The sequence below is a fragment of the Oncorhynchus mykiss genome, unplaced genomic scaffold, assembly GCF_013265735.2.
Source record: "Oncorhynchus mykiss isolate Arlee unplaced genomic scaffold, USDA_OmykA_1.1 un_scaffold_85, whole genome shotgun sequence".
Classification (NCBI taxonomy): domain Eukaryota; kingdom Metazoa; phylum Chordata; class Actinopteri; order Salmoniformes; family Salmonidae; genus Oncorhynchus; species Oncorhynchus mykiss.
Window position 1 is genome coordinate 1,799,269 of NW_023493658.1, and position 22,500 is coordinate 1,821,768.

The following is a 22,500-nucleotide window of genomic DNA, read 5'->3' on the forward strand; positions in this document are numbered from 1 at the left end:
TCATCCCCTCTGTCTCCCCTCTCTCTCTCATCCCCTCTGTCTCCCCTCTCTCTCTCATCCCCTCTGTCTCCCCTCTCTCTCTCATCCCCTCTGTCTCCCCTCTCTCTCTCATCCCCTCTGTCTCCCCTCTCTCTCTCATCCCCTCTGTCTCTCCTCTCTCTCTCATCCCCTCTGTCTCTCCTCTCTCTCTCATCCCCTCTGTCTCTCCTCTCTCTCTCATCCCCTCTGTCTCTCCTCTCTCTCTCATCCCCTCTGTCTCCCCTCTCTCTCTCATCCCCTCTGTCTCTCCTCTCTCTCTCATCCCCTCTGTCTCTCCTCTCTCTGCCACCTTTCTTCCCTTCTGTTTCCTCCATCTCCCATGTGGTTGTTAGGACACGACCAGTCAGAGGAGAGAGAGAGGGAGATGAACACAGAAAGAGAGAGAGGGTGATGGAGGAGAACAGAGGAAGGGAGAGAGAGAGAGACAGAGAGAGACAGGGAGACAGAGAGGGGAGAACAGAGGTAGAGGAAGGAACACAACAGAGAGAGAGAGGGAGAGACAGAGAGAGAGAGAGGGGAGAACAGAGGAAGGAACAGAGAGAGAGAGTGGAAGAGAAGAATTATGGAGAGAGGAGAGGGAGAAGAGATTGTAGATCAGAGTCGTCATGATTGAGCCATCTGCTGAGAGAGGAGACCAATGAGCCTGTTACACACACACACACACACACACACACACACACACACACACACACACACACACAGACAGAACACCAGTGACCCCCGCAGGCCAGACCCTGCTGCTGCACCCTGCCACTCACTCCACTCAGGCATGGTGTTATTGGTCTGACTGGCTGGCATCGTGGTGTGCCAAGCAGGAGATGAGACTGTTCAGAGTATCGACCTGGTCTGGCTGTCTGGTCTGCTTACTGGGAGGAGTCTGTCCTTCTCTCTCTCTTTTATCCCTCCATCCCTCTGTTTCTCTCTCTCTTTTAGGTTTCCATCACTCCTCTTAACATCTTTTATCTCTCCCTCCATATTCTCTCCCCCTCTCTCTGTCCCCCTCTCTCTCTCTGTCCCTCTCTCTCTCGCTCTCTCTCTGTCCCCCTCTCTCTCTGTCCCTCTCTCTCTCTCTCTGACTCTCTCTCTCTCTCAATTCAATTCACCTCAAGGGCTTTATTGGCATGGGAAACAGGTGTTAACATTGCCAAAGCAAGTGAGGTAGAAAATATATAAAGTGAAATAAACAATAAAAATTAACAGTAAACATTACACATACAGAGGTTTCAAAACAATAAAGACATTACACATTTCATATTATATATATACAGTGTTGCAACGATGTACAAATGGTTAAAGGACACAAGATAAAATAAATAAGCATAAATATGGGTTGTATTTACAATGGTGTTTGTTCTTCACTGGTTGCCCTTTTCTCGTGGCAACAGGTCACAAATATTGCTGCTGTGATGGCACACTGTGGAATTTCACCCAGTAGATATGGGAGTTTATTAAAATTGGATTTGTTTTCGAATTCTTTGTGGGTCTGTAATCTGAGGGAAATATGTGTCTCTAATATGGTCATACATTGGGCAGGAGGTTAGGAAGTGCAGCTCAGTTTCCACCTCATTTTGTGGGCAGTGAGCAGATAGCCTGTCTTCTCTTGAGAGCCATGTCTGCCTACGGCGGCCTTTCTCAATAGCAAGGCTATGCTCACTGAGTCTGTACATAGTCAAAGCTTTCCTTAAGTGTGGGTCAGTCACAGTGGTCAGGTATTCTGCCACTGTGTACTCTCTGTTTAGGGCCAAATAGCATTCTAGTTTGCTCAGTTTTTTAGTAAATTATTTCCTGTGTGTGAAGTAATTATCTTTTTGTTTTCTCATGATTTGGTTGGGTCTAATTGTGCTGCTGTCCTGGGGCTCTGTGGGGTGTGTTTGTGTTTGTGAACAGAGCCCCAGGACCAGCTTGCTGAGGGGACTCTTCTCCAGGTTCATCTCTCTGTAGGTGATGGCTTTGTTATGGAAGGTTTGGGAATCGCTTCCTTTTAGGTGGTTGTAGAATTTAACGGCTCTTTTCTGGATTTTGATAATTAGCAGATATTCTACCTATCAGTAGGTCCTCTGTCAGTAGGTCCTCTGTCAGTAGGTCCTCTGTCAGCTGGTCCTCTGTCAGTGGGTCCTCTGTCAGTGGTGCCTCTCTCAGTAGGTCCTCTGTCAGTGGGTCCTCTGTCAGTAGGTCCTCTGGCAGTATGTCCTCTGTCCGTAGGTCCTCTGTCAGTAGGTCCTCTGTCAGTAGGTGCTGCTGTCCTGGGGCTCTGTAGGGTGTGTTTGTATTTGTGAACAGAGCCCCAGGACCAGCTTGCTGAGGGGACTCTTCTCTTCTCCAGGTTCATCTTCATCAATTTAACGTCTCTTTTCTGGATTTTGATAATTAGTGGGTATCGGCCTAATTCTGCTCTGCATGCATTATTTGGTGTTCTACGTTGTACACTGAGGATATTTTTGCAGAATTCTGCGTGCAGAGTCTCAATTTGGTGTTTGTCCCATTTTGTGAAGTCTTGGTTGGTGAGCGGACCCCAGTCCTCACAACCGTAAAGGGCAATGGGCTCTATGACTGATTCAAGTATTTTTAGCCAGATCCTAATTGGTATGTTGAATTTTATGTTCCTTTTGATGGCATAGAAGGCCCTTCTTGCCTTGTCTCTTAGATCGTTCACAGCTTTGTGGAAGTTACCTGTGGCGCTGATGTTTAGGCCAAGGTATGTATCGTTTTTTGTGTGCTCTCTGGCAATGGTGTCTAGATGGAATTTGTATTTGTGGTCCTGTTGACTGGACCTTTTTTGGAACACCATTATTTTGGTCTTACTGAGATTTACTGTCAAGGCCCAGGTCTGACAGAATCTGTGCAGAAGATCTAGGTGCTGCTGTAGGCCCTCCTTGGTTGGTGACAGAAGCACCAGATCATCAGAAAACAGTAGACATTTGACTTCAGATTCTAGTAGGGGGAGGCCGGGTGCTGCAGACTTTTCTAGTGTCCGCGCCAATTCGTTGATATATATGTTGAAGAGGGTGGGGCTTAAGCTGCATCCCTGTCTCACCCCACGACCCTGTGTGAAGAAATGTGTGTGTTTGTTGCCAATTTTAACAGCACACTTGTTGTTTGTGTACATGGATTTTATAATGTTGTATGTTTTACCCCCAACACCACTTTCCATCAGTTTGTATAGCAGACCCTCATGCCAAATTGAGTCAAAAGCTTTTTTGAAATCAACAAAGCATGAGAAGACTTTGCCTTTGTTTCGGTTATTCAATTAGGGTGTGCAGGGTGAATACATGGTCTGTTGTACGGTAATTTGGTAAAAAGCCAATTTAACATTTGCTTAGTATATTGTTTTCACTGAGGAAATGTACGAGTCTGCTGTTAATGATAATGCAGAGGATTTTCCCAAGTTTACTGTTGACGCATATCCCACGGTAGTTATTGGGGTCAAATTTGTCTCCACTTTTGTGGATTGGGGTGATCAGTCCTTGGTTCCAAATATTGGGGAAGATGCCAGAGCTAAGTATGATGTTAAAGAGTTTTAGTATAGCCAATTGGAATTTGTTGTCTGTGTATTTGATCATTTCATTGAGGATTCAACACCACAGGCCTTTTTGGGTTGGAGGGTTTTTATTTTGTCCTGTAACTCATTCAATGTAATTGGAGAATCCAGTGGGTTCTGGTAGTCTTTAATAGTTTATTCTAAGATTTGTAATTGATCATGTATATGTTTTTGCTCTTTATTCTTTGTTATAGAGCCAAAAAGATTGGAGAAGTGGTTTACCCATACATCTCCATTTTGGATAGATAATTCTTCTTGTTGTTGTTTGTTTAGTGTTTTCCAATTTTCCCAGAAGTGGTTAGAGTCTATGGATTCTTCAATTGCATTGAGCTGATTTCTGACATGCTGTTCCTTCTTTTTCCGTAGTGTATATCTGTGTTGTTTTAGTGATTCACCATAGTGAAGGCGTAGACTCAGGTTTTCCGGGTCTCTATGTTTTTGGTTGGACAGGTTTCTCAATTTCTTTCTTAGATTTGTGCATTCTTCATCAAACCATTTGTCATTATTGTTAATTTTCTTCGGTTTTGTATTTGAGATTTTTTAGATTTGATAGGGAAGCTGAGAGGTCAAATATACTGTTAAGATTTTCTACTGCCAAGTTTACACCTTCACTATTACAGCGGAACGTTTTACCCAGGAAATTGTCTAAAAGGGATTGAATTTGTTGTTGCCTAATTGTTTTTTGGTAGGTTTCCAAACTGCATTCCTTCCATCTATAGCATTTCTTAATGTTACTCAGTTCCTTTGGCTTTGATGCCTCATGATTTATTATTGCTCTGTTTAAGTAGACTGTGATTTTGCTGTGGTCTGATAGGGGTGTCAGTGGGCTGACTGTGAACGCTCTGAGAGACTCTGGGTTGAGGTCGGTGATAAAGTAGTCTACAGTACTACTGCCAAGAGATTAGCTATAGGTGTACCTACCATAGGAGTCCCCTCGAAGCCTACCGTTGACTATGTACATACCCAGCGTGCGACAGAGCTGCAGGAGTTGTGACCCGTTTTTGTTGGTTATGTTGTCATAGTTGTGCCTAGGGGGGCACATGTGGGAGGGAATGCTGTCACCTGCAGGCAGGTGTTTGTCCCCCTGTGTGCTGAGGGTGTCAGGTTCTTGTCCGGTTCTGGCATTTAGGTCTGTCTGTCTGTCTGTCTGTCTGTCTGTCTGTCTGTCTGTCTGTCTCTCTCTGTCTCTCTCTCTCTGTGTGTCTCTGTGTGTCTCTGTCTGTCTGTCTGTCTGTCTGTCTCTCTGTCTGTCTGTCTGTCTGTCTGTCTGTCTGTCTGTCTGTCTGTCTGTCTTTCTAATCTAACTGACACGTAGGACAATATGTAGCCACCCTTCCCTAAAACAACAGTGAACAAAATAAAACACCATTCATTCATTCTAGTCCGTTGTCGACACAGAGCAGTGGTAAATGATGGGCGGTCTTACCCCAAACAATGTACTGAATGAACCTATAATAGATTCCTGAGCGGGCTCGTCTAATTGGTCGGTTGGGGGTATAATGCTGTTCCAGAGTGCTGTTTCATCCTTTTACAGATTAGCATGCGGCTAAGTGGAGGAAGTAGCTATTTATATGCTAATGAGGGTCTAATGTATGCACATACCCATACTGCACTGGGAGGGGATGAGAGGACTACCCATACTGCACTGGGAGGGGATGAGAGGACTCAGGGTGTGCTAGGACTACCCATACTGCACTCGGAGGGGATGAGAGGACTCAGGGTGGGCTAGGACTACCCATACTGCACTGGGAGGGGATGAGAGGACTCAGGGTGTGCTAGGACTACCCATACTGCACTGGGAGGGGATGAGAGGACTCAGGGTGTGCTAGGACTACCCATACTGCACTGGGAGGGGATGAGAGGACTCAGGGTGTGCTAGGACTACCCATACTGCACTCGGAGGGGATGAGAGGACTCAGGGTGGGCTAGGACTACCCATACTGCACTGGGAGGGGATGAGAGGACTCAGGGTGGGCTAGGACTACCCATACTGCACTGGGAGGGGATGAGAGGACTCAGGGTGGGCTAGGACTACCCATACTGCACTGGGAGGGGATGAGAGGACTCAGGGTGTGCTAGGACTACCCATACTGCACTGGGAGGGGATTAGAGGACTCAGGGTGTGCTAGGACTACCCATACTACACTGGGTGGGGATGAGAGGACTCAGGGTGGGCTAGGATTACCCATACTGCACTGGGAGGGGATGAGAGGACTCAGGGTGGTCTAGGACTACCCATACTGCACTGGGAGGAGATGAGAGGACTCAGGGTGGGCTAGGACTACCCATACTGCACTGGGAGGGGATGAGAGGACTCAGGGTGGACTCAGGGTGGGCAAGGACTACCCATACTGCACTGGGAGGGGATGAGAGTGAGGGGTTAGCTGGGAAGAATCTTTAAAACTGTGGTGTTTAGTCTGAATGAATATACGCTACAAGTATGTGGACACCTGCTCGTTGAACATCTCATTCCAAAATCATGGCATTAATATGGACATGGCATTAATATGGACTTTGTCCTCCCTTTGCTGCTATAACAGCCTCCAGTCTTCTGGGAAGGCTTTCCACTAGATGTTGGAACATTGCTGCTATAACAGCCTCCAGTCTTCTGGGAAGGCTTTCCACTAGATGTTGGAACATTGCTGCTATAACAGCCTCCACTCTTCTGGGAAGACTTTCCACTAGATGTTGGAACATTGCTGCTATAACAGCCTCCAGTCTTCTGGGAAGGCTTTCCACTAGATGTTGGAACATTGCTGCTATAACAGCCTCCAGTCTTCTGGGAAGGCTTTCCACTAGATGTTGGAACATTGCTGCTATAACAGCCTCCACTCTTCTGGGAAGACTTTCCACTAGATGTTGGAACATTGCTGCTATAACAGCCTCCAGTCTTCTGGGAAGGCTTTCCACTAGATGTTGGAACATTGCTGCTATAACAGCCTCCAGTCTTCTGGGAAGGCTTTCCACTAGATGTTGGAACATTGCTGCTATAACAGCCTCCAGTCTTCTTGGAAGGCTTTCCACTAGATGTTGGAACATTGCTGCTACAACAGCCTCCACTCTTCTGGGAAGACTTTCCACTAGATGTTGGAACATTGCTGCAGGGACTTGCTTCCATTCAGCCACAAGAGTATTAGTGAGGTCGAGCACTGATGTTGGGTGATAAGGCCTGGCTCGCAGTCAGCATTCCAGTTCATCCCAAAGGTGTTCGATGGGGTTGAGGTCAGGGCTCTGTGCAGGCCAGTCAAGTTCTTCCACACTGATCTCGACAAACCATTTCTGTATGGATTTTTATGCGCTTCAGCACTCAGCGGTCCCGTTCTGTGAGCTTGTGTGGCCTACCACTTCACGGTTGAGCCATTGTTGCTCCTAGACGTTTCCACGTCACAATAACAGCACTTACAGTTGACCGGGGCAGCTCTAGCAGGGCAGAAATTTGACGAACTGACTTGTTGGAAAGGTGGCATCCTATGACGGTGCCACGTTGAAAGTCACTGAGCTCTTCAGTAAGTCCAATCTACTGCCAATGTTTGTCTATGGAGATTGCATGGCTCTGTGCTCAATTTTATACACCTGTCAGCAACTGGTGTGGCTGAAATTGCCAAATCCACTTATTTGAAGGGGTGTCCACACACTGCTGTATATATAGTGTATCCTGCTGTGTCTGTTTACACGGGGTTCCTGGGATAATCCTCTACACGGGGTTCCTGGGATAATCCTTTACACGGGGTTCCTGGGATAATCCTCTACACGGGGTTCCTGGGATAATCCTCTACACGGGGTTCCTGGGATAATCCTTTACACGGGGTTCCTGGGATAATCCTTTACACGGGGTTCCTGGGATAATCCTCTACACGGGGTTCCTGGGATAATCCTCTACACGGGGTTCCTGGGATAATCCTTTACACGGGGTTCCTGGGATAATCCTCTACACGGGGTTCCTGGGATAATCCTCTGCACGGGGTTCCTGGGATGATCCTCTACACGGGGTTCCTGGGATGATCCTCTACACGGGGTTCCGTGTATTGATTGCTTGACCAGCTGATTGATTGCTTGACCAGCTGATTGATTGATCATCCCACCAATAAAAACTCACGGATCTCCCTCCCTCTCTCTCTCTTTAGGAACAAGGTGTGGTGGGAATGTCACGGCAGCCCGGTGCCGTCCCTCCCCCTCACCCTGCCGGGGGTGTGGCCTCGGGCGCGGGGCCCAATCAGGGCACAGGGGCCCCTCCCGGTTACCTGGGCAACCAGCAGCAGGCGGCCATTATGAAACAGATGATGGTGATGGAGCAGGAGAAGAGAGTTCAGCTCCACATGATGGAACAACAGAAACAACAGCTACTGAGAGAACAGAGACAGCAGCAACAACAGCTATTACTGGCTGAACAGGTGAGAGAAGGGAGGAAGGACAGAACAGAGAGGAGGGAGGGAGGGGAAGGGACAGAACAGAGAGGAGGGAGGGAGGGGAAGGGACAGAACAGAGAGGAGGGAGGGAGGGGAAGGGACAGAGCAGGGAGGAGGGACAGAACAGAGAGGAGGGAGGAGGGACAGAACAGAGAGGAGGGAGGAGGGACAGAACAGAGAGCAGGGAGGAGGGACAGAACAGAGAGGAGGGAGGAGGGACAGAACAGAGAGGAGGGAGGAGGGACAGAACAGAGAGCAGGGAGGAGGGACAGAACAGAGAGGAGGGAGGAGGGACAGAACAGAGAGGAGGGAGGGAGGGGAAGGGACAGAACAGAGAGCAGGGAGGAGGGACAGAACAGAGAGGAGGGAGGAGGGACAGAACAGAGAGGAGGGACAGAACAGAGAGGAGGGAGGAGGGACAGAACAGAGAGGAGGGAGGAGGGACAGAACAGAGAGAGGAGGGAGGAGGGACAGAACAGGGAGGAGGGAGGAGGTGGATGTGGGGACATGATTACAGTCTCTCTCTCCCGTTTGTCAGTGTTGCAAATTAAACACCAAAGTGTCTCCTCTTCATCTGTCATTTACAGACACCGTCACACACACACCATCACACACACACCGTCACAGACACACACTGTCACACACACACCGTCACACACACACCGTCACACACACACCGTCACAGACACACACCGTCACACACACACCGTCACACACACACCGTCACACACACACCATCACACACACACCGTCACAGACACACACTGTCACACACACACCATCACACACACACCGTCACAGACACACACTGTCACACACACACCGTCACACACACACCGTCACACACACACCGTCACAGACACACACTGTCACACACACACCGTCACACACACACCGTCACACACACACCGTCACAGACACACACTGTCACAGACACACACTGTCACAGACACACCATCACACACACAGTCACAAACACACCGTCACACACACACACCATCACAGACACACCATCACACACACCGTCACACACACATCATCACACACACACCGTCACACACACACCATCACACACACAGTCACACACACACATTTATAATCAGCTCTCGTGTTTACTAACATCCCCCCTCTACACTAACCCCCTCCCGATGCTTTAGGATTCCTTTGATGTCCTCAGAGTGTGTGTGTGTGTGTGTGTGTGTGTGTGTGTGTGTGTGTGTGTGTGTGTGTGTGTGTGTGTGTGTGTGTGTGTACACAACACCTGCTGTGATAATTTTGTCTTCTACTTTGATTTTTCCCTCTGTGGTTAACCTGGTGTTAAACTGTTCTGAACTCCCTAGGTCAAAACACACACACACACACACACACACACACACACAGCAAGTAGATTGTAATTGGCACAACACAACAAGCATACTGCAGTCCAGGAACATTCCTGTCTCCTGATGTTCTCTCTCTGTACCTGCTGTGTTCTAAATGAACAAACTGTGTTATATTAGATATTCTACACACTACAGACTATAGATATATATACTGATTACTAACACTATAGACTATAGATATATATACTGATTACTAACACTATAGATATATATACTGATTACTAACACTACAGACTATAGATATATATACTGATTACTAACACTACAGACTATAGATATATATACTGATTACTAACACTACAGACTATAGATATATATACTGATTACTAACACTACAGACTATAGATGTATATACTGATTACTAACACTATAGATATATATACTGATTACTAACACTATAGACTATAGATATATATACTGATTACTAACACTACAGACTATAGATATATATACTGATTACTAACACTATAGACTATAGATATATATACTGATTACTAACACTATAGATATATATACTGATTACTAACACTATAGATATATATACTGATTACTAACACTACAGACTATAGATATATATACTGATTACTAACACTACAGACTATAGATATATATACTGATTACTAACACTACAGACTATAGATATATATACTGATTACTAATACTATAGACTATAGATATATATACTGATTACTAACACTATAGACTATAGATATATATACTGATTACTAACACTATAGACTATAGATATATATACTGATTACTAACACTATAGACTATAGATATATATACTGATTACTAACACTACAGACTATAGATATATATACTGATTATTAACACTATAGACTATATATATATATACTGATTACTAACACTACAGACTATAGATATATATACTGATTACTAACACTATAGACTATATATATATACTGATTACTAACACTATAGACTATAGATATATATACTGATTACTAACACTACAGACTATAGATATATATACTGATTACTAACACTATAGACTATATATATATACTGATTACTAACACTATAGACTATAGATATATATACTGATTACTAACACTATAGATATATATACTGATTACTAACACTATAGACTATAGATATATATACTGATTACTAACACTATAGACTATAGATATATATACTGATTACTAACACTACAGACTATAGATATATATACTGATTATTAACACTATAGACTATAGATATATATACTGATTACTAACACTATAGACTATATATATATACTGATTACTAACACTACAGACTATAGATATATATACTGATTACTAACACTACAGACTATAGATATATATACTGATTACTAACACTATAGACTATAGATATATATACTGATTACTAACACTATAGATATATATACTGATTACTAACACTATAGACTATAGATATATATACTGATTACTAACACTATAGATATATATACTGATTACTAACACTATAGATATATATACTGATTACTAACACTATAGATATATATACTGATTACTAACACTACAGACTATAGATATATATACTGATTACTAACACTATAGACTATAGATATATATACTGATTACTAACACTATAGATATATATACTGATTACTAACACTATAGACTATAGATATATATACTGATTACTAACACTATAGACTATAGATATATATACTGATTACTAACACTATAGACTATAGATATATATACTGATTACTAACACTATAGACTATAGATATATATACTGATTACTAACACTACAGACTATAGATATATATACTGATTACTAACACTATAGACTATAGATATATATACTGATTACTAACACTATAGACTATAGATATATATACTGATTACTAACACTACAGACTATAGATATATATACTGATTACTAACACTATAGACTATAGATATATATACTGATTACTAACACTATAGATATATATACTGATTACTAACACTACAGACTATAGATATATATACTGATTACTAACACTACAGACTATAGATATATATACTGATTACTAACACTATAGACTATATATATATACTGATTACTAACACTATAGACTATAGATATATATACTGATTACTAACACTATAGATATATATACTGATTACTAACACTACAGACTATAGACTATAGATATATATACTGATTACTAACACTATAGACTATAGATATATATACTGATTACTAACACTACAGACTATAGATATATATACTGATTACTAACACTATAGACTATAGATATATATACTGATTACTAACACTATAGACTATAGATATATATACTGATTACTAACACTATAGACTATATATATATATATACTGATTACTAACACTATAGACTATAGATATATATACTGATTACTAACACTATAGACTATAGATATATATACTGATTACTAACACTATAAACTATATATATATATACTGATTACTAACACTATAGACTATAGATATATATACTGATTACTAACACTATAGACTATAGATATATATACTGATTACTAACACTATAGACTATAGATATATATACTGATTACTAACACTACAGACTATAGATATATATACTGATTACTAACACTATAGACTATAGATATATATACTGATTACTAACACTATAGACTATAGATATATATACTGATTACTAACACTACAGACTATAGATATATATACTGATTACTAACACTACAGACTATAGATATATATACTGATTACTAACACTATAGACTATAGATATATATACTGATTACTAACACTATAGACTATAGATATATATACTGATTACTAACACTATAGACTATAGATATATATACTGATTACTAACACTATAGACTATAGATATATATACTGATTACTAACACTATAGACTATAGATATATATACTGGTTACTAACACTATAGACTATAGATATATATACTGATTACTAACACTACAGACTATAGATATATATACTGATTACTAACACTATAGACTATAGATATATATACTGATTACTAACACTATAGACTATAGATATATATACTGATTACTAACACTACAGACTATAGATATATATACTGATTACTAACACTACAGACTATAGATATATATACTGATTACTAACACTACAGACTATAGATATATATACTGATTACTAACACTATAGACTATAGATATATATACTGATTACTAACACTACAGACTATAGATATATATACTGATTACTAACACTACAGACTATAGATATATATACTGATTACTAACACTACAGACTATAGATATATATACTGATTACTAACACTACATACTATAGATATATATACTGATTACTAACACTACAGACTATAGATATATATATACTGATTACTAACACTATAGACTATAGATATATATACTGATTACTAACACTATAGACTATAGATATATATACTGATTACTAACACTACAGACTATAGATATATATACTGATTACTAACACTACATACTATAGATATATATACTGATTACTAACACTACAGACTATAGATATATATACTGATTACTAACACTATAGACTATAGATATATATACTGATTACTAACACTATAGACTATAGATATATATACTGATTACTAACACTACAGACTATAGATATATATACTGATTACTAACACTACAGACTATAGATATATATACTGATTATTAACACTACAGACTGTAGATATATATACTGATTACTAACACTATAGATATATATACTGATTACTAACACTATAGATATATATACTGATTACTAACACTACAGACTATAGATATATATACTGATTACTAACACTACAGACTGTAGATATATATACTGATTACTAACACTACAGACTATAGATATATATACTGATTACTAACACTACATACTATAGATATATATACTGATTACTAACACTACAGACTATAGATATATATACTGATTACTAACACTATAGACTATAGATATATATACTGATTACTAACACTATAGACTATAGATATATATACTGATTACTAACACTACAGACTATAGATATATATACTGATTACTAACACTACAGACTATAGATATATATACTGATTACTAATACTATAGACTATAGATATATATACTGATTACTAACACTATAGATATATATACTGATTACTAACACTATAGACTATAGATATATATACTGATTACTAACACTATAGACTATAGATATATATACTGATTACTAACACTACAGACTATAGATATATATACTGATTACTAACACTATAGATATATATACTGATTACTAACACTATAGATATATATACTGATTACTAACACTATAGACTATAGATATATATACTGATTACTAACACTATAGACTATAGATATATATACTGATTACTAACACTACAGACTATAGATATATATACTGATTACTAATACTATAGACTATAGATATATATACTGATTACTAACACTATAGACTATAGATATATATACTGATTACTAACACTACAGACTATAGATATATATACTGATTACTAATACTACAGATATATATATATATACTGATTACTAACACTACAGACTATAGATATATATACTGATTACTAACACTATAGACTATAGATATATATACTGATTACTAACACTATAGACTATAGATATATATACTGATTACTAACACTATAGATATATATACTGATTACTAACACTACAGACTATAGATATATATACTGATTACTAACACTATAGACTATAGATATATATACTGATTACTAACACTATAGATATATATACTGATTACTAACACTATAGACTATAGATATATATACTGATTACTAACACTATAGACTATAGATATATATACTGATTACTAACACTATAGATATATATACTGATTACTAACACTACAGACTATAGATATATATACTGATTACTAACACTACAGACTATAGATATATATACTGATTACTAACACTACAGACTATAGATATATATACTGATTACTAACACTACAGACTATAGATATATATACTGATTACTAACACTATAGACTATAGATATATATACTGATTACTAACACTACAGACTATAGATATATATACTGATTACTAACACTACAGACTATAGATATATATACTGATTACTAACACTATAGATATATATACTGATTACTAACACTACAGACTATAGATATATATACTGATTACTAACACTATAGACTATAGATATATATACTGATTACTAACACTACAGACTATAGATATATATACTGATTACTAACACTACAGACTATAGATATATATACTGATTACTAACACTACAGACTATAGATATATATACTGATTACTAACACTATAGATATATATACTGATTACTAACACTACAGACTATAGATATATATACTGATTACTAACACTATAGACTATAGATATATATACTGATTACTAACACTACAGACTATAGATATATATACTGATTACTAACACTACAGACTATAGATATATATACTGATTACTAACACTACAGACTATAGATATATATACTGATTACTAACACTACAGACTATAGATATATATACTGATTACTAACACTATAGATATATATACTGATTACTAACACTACAGACTATAGATATATATACTGATTACTAACACTATAGACTATAGATATATATACTGATTACTAACACTACAGACTATAGATATATATACTGATTACTAACACTACAGACTATAGATATATATACTGATTACTAACACTACAGACTATAGATATATATACTGATTACTAACACTACAGATATATATACTGATTACTAACACTACAGACTATAGATATATATACTGATTACTAACACTATAGATATATATACTGATTACTAACACTAGAGACTATAGATATATATACTGATTACTAACACTACAGACTATAGATATATATACTGATTACTAACACTATAGACTATAGATATATATACTGATTACTAACACTACAGACTATAGATATATATACTGATTACTAACACTACAGACTATAGATATATATACTGATTACTAACACTACAGACTATAGATATATATACTGATTACTAACACTATAGACTATAGATATATATACTGATTACTAACACTACAGATATATATACTGATTACTAACACTACAGACTATAGATATATATACTGATTACTAACACTATAGATATATATACTGATTACTAACACTATAGATATATATACTGATTACTAACACTACAGACTATAGATATATATACTGATTATTAACACTACAGACTATAGATATATATACTGATTACTAACACTACAGACTATAGATATATATACTGATTACTAACACTACAGACTATAGATATATATACTGATTACTAACACTATAGATATATATACTGATTACTAACACTACAGACTATAGATATATATACTGATTATTAACACTACAGACTATAGATATATATACTGATTACTAACACTTCAGACTATAGATATATATACTGATTACTAACACTATAGACTATAGATATATATACTGATTACTAACACTACAGACTATAGATATATATACTGATTACTAACACTACAGACTATAGATATATATACTGATTACTAACACTACAGACTATAGATATATATACTGATTACTAACACTTCAGACTATAGATATATATACTGATTACTAACACTACAGACTATAGATATATATACTGATTACTAACACTACAGACTATAGATATATATACTGATTACTAACACTACATACTATAGATATATATACTGATTACTAACACTACAGACTATAGATATATATACTGATTACTAACACTATAGACTATAGATATATATACTGATTACTAACACTATAGACTATAGATATATATACTGATTACTAACACTACAGACTATAGATATATATACTGATTATTAACACTACAGACTATAGATATATATACTGATTACTAACACTACAGACTATAGATATATATACTGATTACTAACACTACAGATATATATACTGATTACTAACACTACAGACTATAGATATATATACTGATTACTAACACTATAGACTATAGATATATATACTGATTACTAACACTACAGATATATATACTGATTACTAACACTACAGACTATAGATATATATACTGATTACTAACACTATAGATATATATACTGATTACTAACACTATAGATATATATACTGATTACTAACACTACAGACTATAGATATATATACTGATTATTAACACTACAGACTATAGATATATATACTGATTACTAACACTATAGACTATAGATATATATACTGATTACTAACACTATAGACTATAGATATATATACTGATTACTAACACTACAGACTATAGATATATATACTGATTATTAACACTACAGACTATAGATATATATACTGATTACTAACACTACAGACTATAGATATATATACTGATTACTAACACTACAGACTATAGATATATATACTGATTACTAACACTATAGACTATAGATATATATACTGATTACTAACACTACAGACTATAGATATATATACTGATTACTAACACTATAGACTATAGATATATATACTGATTACTAACACTATAGACTATAGATATATATACTGATTACTAACACTACAGACTATAGATATATATACTGATTATTAACACTACAGACTATAGATATATATACTGATTACTAACACTATAGATATATATACTGATTACTAACACTACAGACTATAGATATATATACTGATTACTAACACTATAGACTATAGATATATATACTGATTACTAACACTACAGATATATATACTGATTACTAACACTACAGACTATAGATATATATACTGATTACTAACACTATAGATATATATACTGATTACTAACACTATAGATATATATACTGATTACTAACACTACAGACTATAGATATATATACTGATTATTAACACTACAGACTATAGATATATATACTGATTACTAACACTACAGACTATAGATATATATACTGATTACTAACACTACAGACTATAGATATATATACTGATTACTAACACTATAGATATATATACTGATTACTAACTATAGATATATATACTGATTACTAACACTACAGACTATAGATATATATACTGATTACTAACACTATAGACTATAGATATATATACTGATTACTAACACTACAGACTATAGATATATATACTGATTACTAACACTATAGACTATAGATATATATACTGATTACTAACACTACAGACTATAGATATATATACTGATTACTAACACTACAGACTATAGATATATATACTGATTACTAACACTACAGACTATAGATATATATACTGATTACTAACACTACAGACTATAGATATATATACTGATTACTAACACTACATACTATAGATATATATACTGATTACTAACACTACAGACTATAGATATATATACTGATTACTAACACTATAGACTATAGATATATATACTGATTACTAACACTATAGACTATAGATATATATACTGATTACTAACACTACAGACTATAGATATATATACTGATTATTAACACTACAGACTGTAGATATATATACTGATTACTAACACTACAGACTATAGATATATATACTGATTACTAACACTATAGACTATAGATATATATACTGATTACTAACACTATAGACTATAGATATATATACTGATTACTAACACTACAGACTATAGATATATATACTGATTACTAACACTATAGATATATATACTGATTACTAACACTATAGATATATATACTGATTACTAACACTATAGACTATAGATATATATACTGATTACTAACACTATAGACTATAGATATATATACTGATTACTAACACTACAGACTATAGATATATATACTGATTACTAATACTATAGACTATAGATATATATACTGATTACTAACACTATAGACTATAGATATATATACTGATTACTAACACTACAGACTATAGATATATATACTGATTACTAATACTACAGATATATATATATATACTGATTACTAACACTACAGACTATAGATATATATACTGATTACTAACACTATAGACTATAGATATATATACTGATTACTAACACTACAGACTATAGATATATATACTGATTACTAACACTACAGACTATAGATATATATACTGATTACTAACACTATAGACTATAGATGTATATACTGATTACTAACACTACAGACTATAGATATATATACTGATTACTAACACTATAGACTATAGATATATATATACTGATTACTAACACTATAGATATATATACTGATTACTAACACTATAGATATATATACTGATTACTAACACTATAGACTATAGATATATATACTGATTACTAACACTACAGACTATAGATATATATACTGATTACTAACACTACAGACTATAGATGTATATACTGATTACTAACACTACAGACTATAGATATATATACTGATTACTAACACTACAGACTATAGATATATATACTGATTACTAACACTACAGACTATAGATATATATACTGATTACTAACACTACAGACTATAGATGTATATACTGATTACTAACACTACAGACTATAGATGTATATACTGATTACTAACACTACAGACTATAGATATATATACTGATTACTAACACTACAGACTATAGATATATATACTGATTACTAACACTACAGACTATAGATGTATATACTGATTACTAACACTACAGACTATAGATATATATACTGATTACTAACACTACAGACTATAGATATATATACTGATTACTAACACTACAGACTATAGATATATATACTGATTACTAACACTACAGACTATAGATATATATACTGATTACTAACACTACAGACTATAGATATATATACTGATTACTAACACTATAGACTATAGATATATATACTGATTACTAACACTACAGACTATAGATATATATACTGATTACTAACACTATAGACTATAGATATATATACTGATTACTAACACTACAGACTATAGATATATATATATATATATACTGATTACTAACACTATAGATATATATACTGATTACTAACACTACAGACTATAGATATATATACTGATTACTAACACTACAGACTATAGATATATATACTGATTACTAACACTACAGACTATAGATATATATACTGATTACTAACACTACAGACTATAGATATATATACTGATTACTAACACTACAGACTATAGATATATATACTGATTACTAACACTACAGACTATAGATATATATACTGATTACTAACACTACAGACTATAGATATATATACTGATTACTAACACTACAGACTATAGATATATATACTGATTACTAACACTATAGATATATATACTGATTACTAACACTACAGACTATAGATATATATACTGATTACTAACACTATAGACTATAGATATATATACTGATTACTAACACTACAGACTATAGATATATATACTGATTACTAACACTATAGATATATATTCTGATTACTAACACTACAGACTATAGATATATATACTGATTACTAACACTACAGACTATAGATATATATACTGATTACTAACACTACAGACTATAGTTATATATACTGATTACTAACACTATAGACTATAGATATACAGTGCCTTGCGAAAGTATTCGGCCCCCTTGAACCTTGCGACCTTTTGCCACATTTCAGGCTTCAAACATAAAGATATAAAACTGTATTTTTTTGTGAAGAATCAACAACAAGTGGGACACAATCATGAAGTGGAACGACATTTATTGGATATTTCAAACTTTTTTAACAAATCAAAAACTGAAAAATTGGGCGTGCAAAATTATTCAGCCCCCTTAAGTTAATACTTTGTAGCGCCACCTTTTGCTGCGATTACAGCTGTACGTCGCTTGGGGTATGTCTCTATCAGTTTTGCACATCGAGAGACTGACATTTTTTCCCATTCCTCCTTGCAAAACAGCTAGAGCTCAGTGAGGTTGGATGGAGAGCATTTGTGAACAGCAGTTTTCAGTTCTTGCCACAGATTCTCGATTGGATTCAGGTCTGGACTTTGACTTGGCCATTCTAACACCTGGATATGTTTATTTTTGAACCATTCCATTGTAGATTTTGCTTTATGTTTTGGATCATTGTCTTGTTGGAAGACAAATCTCCGTCCCAGTCTCAGGTCTTTTGCAAACTCCATCAGGTTTTCTTCCAGAATGGTCCTGTATTTGGCTCCATCCATCTTCCCATCAATTTTAACCATCTTCCCTGTCCCTGCTGAAGAAAAGCAGGCCCAAACCATGATGCTGCCACCACCATGTTTGACAGTGGGGATGGTGTGTTCAGCTGTGTTGCTTTTACGCCAAACATAACGTTTTGCATTGTTGCCAAAAAGTTCAATTTTGGTTTCATCTGACCAGAGCACCTTCTTCCACATGTTTGGTGTGTCTCCCAGGTGGCTTGTGGCAAACTTTAAACAACACTTTTTATGGATATCTTTAAGAAATGGCTTTCTTCTTGCCACTCTTCCATAAAGGCCAGATTTGTGCAATATACGACTGATTGTTGTCCTATGGACAGAGTCTCCCACCTCAGCTGTAGATCTCTGCAGTTCATCCAGAGTGATCATGGGCCTCTTGGCTGCATCTCTGATCAGTCTTCTCCTTGTATGAGCTGAAAGTGTAGAGGGACGGCCAGGTCTTGGTAGATTTGCAGTGGTCTGATACTCCTTCCATTTCAATATTATCGCTAGCACAGTGCTCCTTGGGATGTTTAAAGCTTGGGAAATCTTTTTGTATCCAAATCCGGCTTTAAACTTCTTCACAACAGTATCTCGGACCTGCCTGGTGTGTTCCTTGTTCTTCATGATGCTCTCTGCGCTTTTAACGGACCTCTGAGACTATCACAGTGCAGGTGCATTTATACGGAGACTTGATTACACACAGGTGGAATGTATTTATCATCATTAGTCATTTAGGTCAACATTGGATCATTCAGAGATCCTCACTGAACTTCTGGAGAGAGTTTGCTGCACTGAAAGTAAAGGGGCTGAATAATTTTGCACGCCCAATTTTTCAGTTTTTGATTTGTTAAAAAAGTTTGAAATATCCAATAAATGTCGTTCCACTTCATGATTGTGTCCCACTTGTTGTTGATTCTTCACAAAAAAATACAGTTTTATATCTTTATGTTTGAAGCCTGAAATGTGGCAAAAGGTCGCAAAGTTCAAGGGGGCCGAATACTTTCGCAAGGCACTGTATATACTGATTACTAACACTATAGACTACAGATATATATACTGATTACTAACACTATAATTATATATACTGATTACTAACACTATAGATATATATACTGATTACTAACACTATAGACTATAGATATATATACTGATTACTAACACTACAGACTATAGATATATATACTGATTACTAGCACTATAGACTATAGATATATATACTGATTACTAACACTATAGATATATATACTGATTACTAACACTACAGACTATAGATATATATACTGATTACTAACACTATAGACTATAGATATATATACTGATTACTAACACTATAGACTATAGATATATATACTGATTACTAACACTATAGATATATATACTGATTACTAACACTACAGACTATAGATATATATACTGATTACTAACACTATAGACTATAGATATATATACTGATTACTAACACTATAGACTATAGATATATATACTGATTACTAACACTATAGATATATATACTGATTACTAACACTATAGACTATAGATATATATACTGATTACTAACACTATAGATATATATACTGATTACTAACACTATAGACTATAGATATATATACTGATTACTAACACTATAGATATATATACTGATTACTAACACTACAGACTATAGATATATATACTGATTACTAACACTATAGACTATGGATATATATACTGATTACTAACACTATAGACTATAGATATATATACTGATTACTAACACTATAGACTATAGATATATATACTGATTACTAACACTATAGATATATATACTGATTACTAACACTATAGACTATAGATATATATACTGATTACTAACACTGTAGACTATAGATATATATACTG

At 35.4% G+C, this 22,500-nt stretch overlaps 1 protein-coding gene across 1 annotated transcript in view; it reads left to right on the forward strand.

Annotated features, from left to right (window-relative positions):
* The window catches only part of LOC110517176 (mastermind-like protein 3), a 307,782-nt gene that overhangs the window by 259,967 nt on the left and 25,315 nt on the right, over positions 1 to 22,500 (forward strand). Inside the window, exon 4 of the mRNA XM_036971891.1 lies at positions 7,702 to 7,968. Within this exon, the coding sequence (XP_036827786.1) occupies positions 7,702 to 7,968 (267 nt within the window). The remainder of the gene's footprint in view (positions 1 to 7,701; positions 7,969 to 22,500) is intronic.